Genomic DNA, 10188 nt, shown 5'->3' on the forward strand with positions numbered 1-10188 from the left:
TATGTATGTATGTATGTATGTATGTGTCTTGCTGTGTAGCTCTGGCTGGCTTGGTTCTCACTATGTAACGAGATGGCTCACTGCCATTGTCAATTTGATTGGATTTGGAATTGCCAAGGGTGGGTCTGTAAGATCATTTCCAGAGAGGTTTAATAGAGGAAGGTAGCCCCACCTTAAATAGGGCCCAAACAATTCCATGGGCTGAAGTCCCAGACTGACTAAGAAGAAATGATGGAGAAGGTAGGCTGAGAGTCCCTGTCACTACTTTGCTTCCTACCCAAGGACACATGTCCAAACTCCTCACACACTCCTGCCGCTGGGACCAGTTGTGCCCTCAAACCATGAGTTGAAGACTCTTCTCCTTTTAAGCTGTTTCTTACAAAAAATCACTGGCACAGCATCAGGGACTCCAAACCCCTAGCAACCTCACCTTAGCCCCTAGTGTGGAGGCAACAACAACGTGTGCCAGTTCCCAGGAATCCCCGAAATATCAAACGTTCATTAAGGCCCCTCTTCACCTTCCTGAAAGGCTGCTGGGCTCTCTGGCCCTGCTTTACCTGGCAGGTTTGACCTCCTCCATCTCTGATAGTTTGGCTTGAATGAGGCACAGCCCTAGAAAGAAAGAAAGAATCCTGAGTATGGAAGAGGTGGGGATTCCCTCCCACAGCCCAGCCTCCCCAGCCAAGAGGCAGTGGTGGTGATGGAGAAAGGACTGTTTACCGGTGAGTCTGAAATCCAGGTCCCCTGCCTCAAGCCACGCCCAGCTGGACACCTGCCCTCTGCTCTCCCATGATAGGCCAGCGGCTAACAAGCACCGCTTGGGCTATATTCAGGACTCAGAGCTAAGGGGCACACTGAATAGGGAATCAGGAATGGCTCATGCCATCTTGCCTACTCCAGAGCAGGCATGGCTCCCTTGCTCCATGTCCAGTGGGATGGGCTTTGAGGAGGCCTCAATACAGAAACAAACTGGGTCCAGCAGAACTCATAGCCACGCAGACAGGGCAGGTTTCTGGGGATACATCAGCTTGGGTCTCTTGACTCCAACCTTAAGGTGCCACGACCAGGCTTCCTTCCCTCTGGACTGGAATAAGCTAGTCAGCTCTTGAGAGTCAACAGTGTACACTGTTGAATGAAGGGTTCAAATCGAGACCCTGGACCTGGGCCTATAGTTCAAATGGATTGTCCATAGTTGAGCTTCTTAGCCGCTGGCCTAAATTCTCTAGCTCAGTGGCTCTCAACCTACCTAATGCCGTGACCCTTTAAAATACAGTTCCTTGGGGGGTGGGTATGGGGGACTTTTGGTATAGCATTGGAAATGTAAATGAGCTAAATACCTAATAAAAAAATGGAAAAAAAAAAAAACCAGTTCCTTACATTGTGGTGACCGCCAATAAAAAATCATCTTCGTTGTTCCTTCATAACTGTAGTTTTGCTACTGTTATGAATCACAATGTAAATATCTGACCTGATGCAGGATATCTGATAGGTGGCCCCTATGAGACGGCCATTCAACTCCAGGGTTGAGGACCGCTGCTCTGACCTCACATCTCATCAGTAAAACAGAGATCACACCTTCTCTCTAGGAGTCAGCGCTGAGATGGCAGCACTGTAGCTGAGCCATGTCAGTGAGCAACAGAGACTACTGCTCATCTTACTGGCAGGTTTTGAGTCCCTGGCTGAGGCTAGGTAGATCCTGCTGTGTGGGGGTGGGGGTGGGGTGGTGGCACCCGGGGTGTGTACCTGGGAAGATGAAGATGAAGCAGGCTGCCAGGCCTCCGATGACCGAGATGACCTTGCCAATGTCAGGGATAAAGAGCGCCAGTAGCAAGGTTAGCAGGAACCACACCAGCGTCTGCAGGACCCGGCGCCGGCGCTCCCGGCCCACATCCTCCTCCACGGGCATCCCCTTGTAGCGCAGCCACAGGCCTTCCACCACAGCCCTGCTCACATGAGGAGGGGCTCAGGGTGCTTTGGGCAGTGCACGGGGAGGAGCTCCTCAATGGGCAGAGTGTGGTCCCTGGGCCTGGGTCCTCATCTGTGACCAGCACTGTCCTTGGTGGCTATGGGCTGCAGGTAAGTTTATGAAAGGCTTGGCCTCTTCAAGTGAATATGGATACCAACCACTACGCCCCTTATAAAAGGAATCGTTTGGAGTATTCAACGGGCTGGCTGGGTTCACATAAAAGCTCATTAAAAGATCTGGAGGAGACCCTCACAGAGCTTACAGAATGTTCTGGAACCAACAGATCTGGCATGAGTATGGGGGAAGGAGATCCTGGACACACTCTTTTCTGTGGGCTTCAATTTTCCTTGCTACAAAACAGGTTCCATACAAGGCCATGTATTGTGCTGGCTCTCAGGGGGCTCTGGACAGGGTGGGGAAGGGGCTCACCGCCCACAGAAGTGCAAGATGGGATAGGAGGTGAGCACACTCAGGATGATGAAGGCTCGGGCAACGGCCACAGCCACGTCCTCTGAGGGGTAGGACCGGAGCACGTCGGGGTCCACAGCAGCTCCAAAGGTCAGGAAGCCACAGATGCCTGTAGGCAAAGACCAGGGACTGGGTGAGGGCGGGCAATCACAGAAGGGTAAGCGGTGGACCGCAGCCTACTCCTGCTAGAAGCAACGTCATTCAGAAAGAATGCTGTAGCAGCCTGGGAGGTGAGGCCTGGGCCTCAGAAAGAAAGTCTGCCTTCGTAGATGTCCTTTGATGGTGGGCCCACCAGCCCCCACATTTCTCTGCACATGCCTTCTAACTTCTATACTAACCATTCCATCTGCTCAAACAGCTCTGTTGCTGCCTCGGGTCTCAGTTCAGTTGTCCCCTCCTCAGAGAATGTGGACTTGCCCATGCACAGTCAGCTCCACCCCAGACACCTGCTTACCACCCTGTTCTAGTCCCCCATTCACCTCTCTCTAAATTGCCCATCACCCCGGTCAGAACATGGGACCCCTGACAGAAGGGACTCAGCCTCTTGTGCTTCTTGCTGGTGCTTCAGACGCTGACACAGCACTCTCCCGGGTAGCTCCTGTCCTCGTCCCATACCACAGGAGGGTGGGAACTCCCGGTCCATCTCTGACCTCTTGCCCAAATCCACGCAGCAGCCAGAGGTTTCTTTGCCTGGTCATTTCCCATCCAAGAAATGCATCCTCTTGGGCTGGGGAGATGGCTCAGTGGTTAAAAGCACTGACGGCTCTTCCAGAGGTCCTGAGTTCAATTCCCAGCAACCACATGGTGGCTCACAACTATCTGTAATGGCATCTGATGCCCTTTTCTGGTATGTCTGAAAACAGCCAGGGTGTACTTATATACATGAAATCAATAAATCATTAAAAAAAAAAAAAAAGGAGCTGGGTGTGGTGGCGCATGCCTTTAATCCCAGCACTCGGGAGGCAGAGGCAGGCGGATTTCTGAGTTCGAGGCCAGCCTGGTCTACAAAAGTGAGTTCCAGGACAGCCAGGGCTATACAGAGAAACCCTGTCTCGAAAAACGAAAAACAAAACAAACAAACAAACAAACAAACAAAAAAAAAGGAAGAAAAAGAAATGCATCCTCCCAGACTCCTGGCAGCACCCACCGTCTTCCCCTTGGCTGCCCAGCCTCATAGGCACCAGCTTCTTACACCCCAAATACAGACCTCCTCCCACATCGGCTCAGAAGCCCTGCACTTACAGTCTCTCCTTGGAATGCTCCTCCCCACCCAGCCCTTTACAGTCTGTTTTTTCCCCCATGGGCCTCCTCAGGTACCCCATACTCAGAGAGAAGCCTTCTGGGAATGCAACCCCTATTCAGTCCCAGTCCTTACTTCCTGGTTTCAGTGTCATGATGACACCTGCCCCCACCTAGAATTCAATTTTTTCATTATTACTTATACATAATTATTTCTCCAAGGCTGTCATCCCACCAGGGCTGGGGCCAGTTCCATGCGTCCGTGCAGCAACCCCACAATGGGAACACCTTCCGATAATCACTCCGCATCGGTTTAGGACCAATGAGCAGATGGAACACGCTCACCCTGATGATGGGCGGCCGCCTTGGGCAGCTCAACTCGAGTCAATGCCTATAGAAGTGTTCACTGAGTTAAGAGTGCAGAGCTTCCCTAGGAAAGCTGGTCTAGAAACCTTGGAGACTCAAGAGGGCGTGGGAGCATCCAAGCCTGGCCCCTGGAGGGGAACACTCACCTGTGCCCATGTAGACAGCCAGAGCTATGACCATGGCAGCCGTCACCACTCCGCCCCAGGTCTTTATTTCAGGCTGCCGCATGCTGTTGAAGACGGGTACACTACTCACATGACACTGTCCAAGGGAAGGGTATGGTCACAGTGGGGAAGTGGCCTCATCCCCAGGTCTCAAAGAGAGGAAGCTTGGGGGCAAAGGTCCCAGGGATAAGGGGCAAGCCAGGGGTCCTTGGTTCATCCATTTCCCCAGGGATCTAATCATCCTGTCTATAATCTGGGTCCCTTCCCAGTCCTGGGGGTTTGTGGGTCTGAGCTAATGGGACAGCAGGGACCCTGGTGGTGGCACCTGAAATCCAAAGCAGATGGTGGGCATGGCGTTGAACACAGCCATCCAGGACGCTGGTCTGTGGGCAAACACAGTGTGAACCTGTGAATCCTACAGAGCCATCAACCGTCCCCATTGCCCCCACTCTTCACTCATTCACCAACCCTCAACAACCAGCATTCTACACACTGATCACACATGGGCAGAGGACGTGTCTATCTTAACACTCAGGAGACAGGCTCTGAGAGGTCATCCTAGGACCAGAGGCCAGACTTCCTGGCTCCTGAACTGGGACATTGCTTTTCTCAGATGTTTCTTTAAAAATAATAGACAGACAGACAGACAGACAGACTATAAAGCTAGGCATGGTGGTGTGTATCTGCACTTGGGAGGTAGAGGCAGGTGGATCAGGAGCTCAAGGCCAGGCTACATAGTGAGTTTAAGCCTAGTTTGGGCTACATAGTACCCAGTCTGAGTAATTGAGAAAACATGCATATTTTCCCTCATAGTCTCCCCATGGTGGGTCTTTGCATGGCACAGTGGCATCTGCTAGATGTTGGTGGTAGAGACTCCTCCTGGCCCAGACTGTTATTCTTTCATTCAGGTAAAAACAAACAAACATACAAACAAACAATCTACCCCAAAACCAGAACAGACCCTTTCATCTCCTCCCTATGACTGGTGAGTTAGTATAAATGTGCTAATGAGCCTAGGAAAGGGCATGTGTGTGATACTGAGATGTCAGACCTTTAGCAGCTTCTATCCCATGTATTTCCCAGGGACTCTCACCTACCTAGTCAAGATGTCCCCCGGGCGCATCTCTTTATCTGGCCAGATGTATTTGATGATTATAATGGCGGTGACGTACCAGGTGCCCACGACGCTCAGGAAGCTGCCAAGAAGTAGACACTGAGTCCTAGTTCCCAGTGCCAGCCCTGCCTTGTCCAGTTCCATCTCCAAAAGTGCCACCCTTGTTCTAGGCACCAAGTCCCATCACATAATGATTCCGGAGAGATAAGTGTCAGAGAGAGCTACCACGGGAAGGAGGGAGCTTGCCAGCATCTCAGCCAGGGGCACATGCACTGACTCGAGAGACCACATCCACGGACGGGGCTCCAAAGCACAGCTAGCTCAGCCTGAGCAGCCAGATGTGGCAAGGGCTCATAGCTGGCCATCCCATGGGCCTGGGCTCTGAGAACTGAGACACTCTAGGGCCAAGGGGGAAAGTGCGGATACTAGGATACTAACATTAAGGAAACTCTGCAGATGGTCAAGTGTGAAACATCCCGACGTCCAGAGATTTTCAGGTATGGAGCTATGAAGCTCCAGGGAAGACCCCCTCCCCCTGCCCCCCACCAAGCCCACAATATCAAGATCACAGGCTCCCAGCTTCCAGGGAAACCAATGCCCAGGCCAGCATCTGCTGTGACACTGCCAGCCATCCCCAATGCCTTCTCTGACAAGGACATTTAGGTCACAACCTTTCAACCGTACAAAGGGCCGCTATCTTCCCTGATAGACACAGAAAAGGAAAGTCCTGGGCCGAGGTTCCTGCCAGCTCTGGTTTGCCCTGGCTTGCCTATTCTTGCTCCCCAAGCAAGATGCTATGGAGGAGACGGGTTCCCCACCAGAAATGGCTCTCCGGTTGCCTTTGATCAGAGTCTCTGTCTGGCCCAGGCTGGGTTGGGACCTCCGAACCTGGCATATTTCTGGAAGCCAATCTCCTTGGGGATGGACAGGGGCAGGATGAAGAGGAAGGCGGTAAGACTGATGGTGAACTTGCGGTCTGTGTACCAGGGGCTGCCGCTGGCCCCATCCGGCTCCTTCGACATCACAGCTATAACTGCATGGGGGAGGAGGGAATGTCAAGCCACGCCATTCAGGGTGTGGTCCTCCCACGTCAACGGGTCCTAAGATGCAGGGCTTGCAGAGAGGGCGTATCTAGCTTGTATCAGTCTTCCTCTCTACCCCAGGACCCTCGGGCCAAGGGGAAAAAGAGGAGGTGGGCACTGGGGTTCGGGGAGTGGCTCACTCTTGTCCTGCTGGTCCCCAATAATGATGAGGAAGGCGATGCAGGTTCCGAAGGTATAGACCGCAATGGCTACCTCACACAGCACACCTGTCAGCTTGCCACACACAGCCCACACCACCTCTTGGTAGGTCCTCTCATTGCTGGCTTGAGAGCAGTAGGCCAGAATGACCAGCCCACTGATGATAAAAACCAGCATGCCCTGCGGGAAGAACAAGGGAGAGGGTGTGGGAAAGGCGTGGTAAACTCCTTGCTGGCATTTCTTACACCAATGTCCAAAGCAGGTTCAAAATCGGGTCTTATCTCCCAGGACAATTTCAACAGATTACGAGGTGTTGCCAAGTTGAAATTTTCTTTAAAAATGAATTTCAGGTGCTAGAGAAATGGCTCAATGGTTAAGAGCACTGGTTGCTCTTTCAGAGGACCTGGAATCAATATCCAGCATCTACACCGGGGCTCAACAAACGTCTCTAACTCCAGCTGCTAGGGGATCTGACACCTTATTCTGGCTTCCACTGGTACTGCATGCATGCGGTATACCATTACACTTGCAGGCAAAACACTCACACATAAAATAATATTTTTTAAGATGTATTTATTTTATGTATAGGAGTACACTGTCTTCAGACACACCAGAAGAGGGCATCAGATCCCATTACAGCTGGTTGTGAGCCACCGTGTGGTTGCTAGGGATTGAACTCAGGACCTCTGGAAGAGACGTCAGTGATCTTAACTGCTGAGCCATCTCTCCAGCCCCATAAAATAAATAAAAAAAAACCAAACAACAAAAACAAAGTATAAAAAATGAGTTTCATTAAAAATTTTAAACAAACAAACAAGGGGTTGGAGAGATGGCTCAGCAGTTAAGAGCACTGACCTCTTCTAGAGGTCCTGAGTTCAAATCCCAGCAACCACATGGTGGCTCACAACCATCAGTAATGGGACACTCTCCTGGTGTGTGTCTGAAGACAGATACAGTGTACTCATATAAATAAAAATAAATAAATCTTTAAAAAAAATCTCTAAAAAGCAAATTAGGGGGGACCTCAAACAGCTTCAAACTTAAGTTTCAAAAACAATTTATAATTTTCTTTGCTTTCTTTTTGTTTTTTTTGTTTTTTGTTTTTTCGAGACAGGGTTTCTCTGTATAGCTCTGGCTGTCCTGAAACTCACTCTGTAGACCAGGCTGGCCTTGAACTCAGAAATCTGCGCCTGCCTCTGCCCCCAAGTGCTGGGATTAAAGGCGTGCACCCCCACGCCCGGCTTCTTTCTTTTTTCTGTTTTCTTATTTTGTTTTGTTGTTGTCTACTGAGATAAAATCTCACTTTGTAGCCCAAGCTGGAAAATAATATGCTGGCCTTGAACTCATGAGGGTTCTGCCTCAACCTCTTGAGTTCTGAGATTCCCCCCCCCCCCCGCCCCCCGAATTTTATTATTTTTCCATTGTATTTTGAAGCCAATACAAACATTCTTTTTACTTCATTAATAAACATTTCAATAATTCTAAAACACGATTATTTAGACATAACCACAAAAATCAGCATAACACCTAAAAACTTAAATATGCAGGGACTGGGGCAGGGACTCAGTTGGTAGAGTGCTTGCCTAGCGTGCATGAAGTCCTAGGTCTGACCCTCAGTACTGCGTAAAACCAAGCGAGCGTGGTGGCACTTATCTGTAAATCCAGCACCTGGGATGTAGAAGCAGGCAGATCTAAAGTTAAAGGTCATCCTTGGCTAGGAAGTTCTGGGATAGACTGATAAAGTCATTTATAGGGGAGGGAAGAATGACGGCCTATGTCCCTTATGGCTCACCTCTGATTCAAAGCTTCCCCTGCAAATCAAAGAGGCCCGGAGTACTGCCTGCCTACCTCCGATGCCAGCGCACGCACGCACGCACTCACCATCTGCAGGGCGATGCCAGCTGCCACGCCCCCAGCAGTGCTGAAGGCTGCTGGGAAGTTGAGCAGACCCGCACCGAGGCAGGCATTGACGACGATGAAGACGGCTCCAAGCGTCGAAGTGGTGCCGCTGTCTGGATCTCCAGGAGACGCCTCCCCCTCACTCTTAGGTACCACGTCCACACAGGGACTTTGGAGCAAACGGGCCCGCTCCCCAGCATCAGTGCTGGAAGCCCACTCGCTGTAGTCACTGTTGATGCTGACCTGGGCCATGGCCCAAGACTACTTTTCTTCCAAAAGCTGTGGGCTCTGTCTCACGACCACATTCCTGGGGTTAGCTGGGAGGATGCCCGCTCCTTCAGGGCTTCTAATCTCGGGGAACTCTTGTCAACCTAGGCAAGACAAAGGCAGATATGTTTATCCTGAAACAGTGACTTGGGGGCACAAAAAGGCGAAGCAACTTTCCCAAGACCACAAATTGAGGATACAAGTACCAGGCCCTCCTCAAGTGCACAGCAGGAGGGCCACTTGCTAAGATGCCGGGCTATCACAGCACTGAGGTCACAGTGTGGGCAGCAGACATAGACACACGTCAGCTGCACATCCAACTGGTTTCATTATAGGCCAGAGAGATGAATAAGACCCAAACATAAAAGAATTTGAGATGCTGGGGATATGACTCAGCATTAGGGCACTTGTCTACCGATGCCCAGCACTGCAAGGAGAATAAAAGACACAGAAGAAAGGGGTACTAAAATCCTAGCACTTGGAGAGACCCCAGGGGACAGGTGTGTCACAGGCAAGTCTTAGACCGTCTGATCTTCTGGCAGTCTTGTGATCAGAAGGTTCAGCGAATTCAAAGCATGGAGCCAGCATGGTCTATGAGCAAGCCCCAGCACGGTCTGGACCTAGATCACCAGGCTTCCCAGGCTGTCTGGACAACACACAGTTGCTGCTACCAAGACCTCTGGATGTTTCAATGCACTTTAGACCAGCATGCTTCCCTGCAACCCAGACGTCAAACTGCGGGCCTTCTTTCAAAGCCTTTCAAAATTCAGATTAATGCCACCAGGCAGTGGTGGTGCATGCCTTTAACCCCAGCACTTAGGAGGCAGATTTCTGAGTTTGAGACCAGCCTGGTCTACAGAGTGAGTCCCCAGGATAGCCAGGGCTACACAGAAAAACCCTGTCTCAAAAATCCAAAAAGAAAAAAAATTCAGATCAACTCTCTTTTTTCCCTTGTGGCAATTCCTGTCACAGTAGTCCTCAGGAAAACTTGTTTTAATTTCTAATTTTTTTTTTTTTTTAAAGACAGGGTCTCTCTATGCAGTCCTGGTTGTCCATGAACTCACAGTGACCCTTCTGCCTTTGCCTGAATTCTGAGATTAAAGGACTGTGTCACCAAGCCCAGCAGGAAAATAATTTTTTAAATTACATTGATTTATTTTATGTCTGCGTGTGGGATCAGTTCTCTTCTTTCATTAAGTGGGTCTAGGGGATTGCCTTAGGTCATACAGCTTAACAGCACACACTTTTACACTGGGCCAGGAAATTAATTCTTTTTCTGTCTTTAGACACACCAGAAGAGGGCGTCAAATCTCACTGTGGATGGTTGTGAGTTACCACGTGGTTGTGGGATTTGAATTCAGGACCTCAAGAAAAAGAAAAAGAAAAAAAAAAACAAAAACAAAAACCAAAAAAAAAAAAAAAAAAAAAAAAACATGAACTCAGGACCTCTGGAAGAGCAGTCAG

The 10188-nt window shown here is 50.1% G+C and overlaps 1 protein-coding gene across 1 annotated transcript in view; it reads right to left on the reverse strand.

The window, feature by feature from the left end:
* Positions 1-10188, reverse strand: part of Slc38a7 (solute carrier family 38 member 7) — an 18154-nt gene that overhangs the window by 4613 nt on the left and 3353 nt on the right. Inside the window, exons 3-11 of the mRNA XM_021170526.1 lie at positions 8440-8828; positions 6540-6738; positions 6206-6350; positions 5301-5399; positions 4529-4586; positions 4186-4300; positions 2396-2543; positions 1744-1943; positions 558-612 (exon numbers count right to left, since the gene is read on the reverse strand). Coding sequence (XP_021026185.1) covers positions 558-612; positions 1744-1943; positions 2396-2543; positions 4186-4300; positions 4529-4586; positions 5301-5399; positions 6206-6350; positions 6540-6738; positions 8440-8709 — 1289 coding nt within the window. The 5' untranslated portion in view covers positions 8710-8828. The remainder of the gene's footprint in view (positions 1-557; positions 613-1743; positions 1944-2395; positions 2544-4185; positions 4301-4528; positions 4587-5300; positions 5400-6205; positions 6351-6539; positions 6739-8439; positions 8829-10188) is intronic.

The sequence above is a fragment of the Mus caroli genome, chromosome 8 (assembly GCF_900094665.2).
Source record: "Mus caroli chromosome 8, CAROLI_EIJ_v1.1, whole genome shotgun sequence".
NCBI lineage: Eukaryota > Metazoa > Chordata > Mammalia > Rodentia > Muridae > Mus > Mus caroli.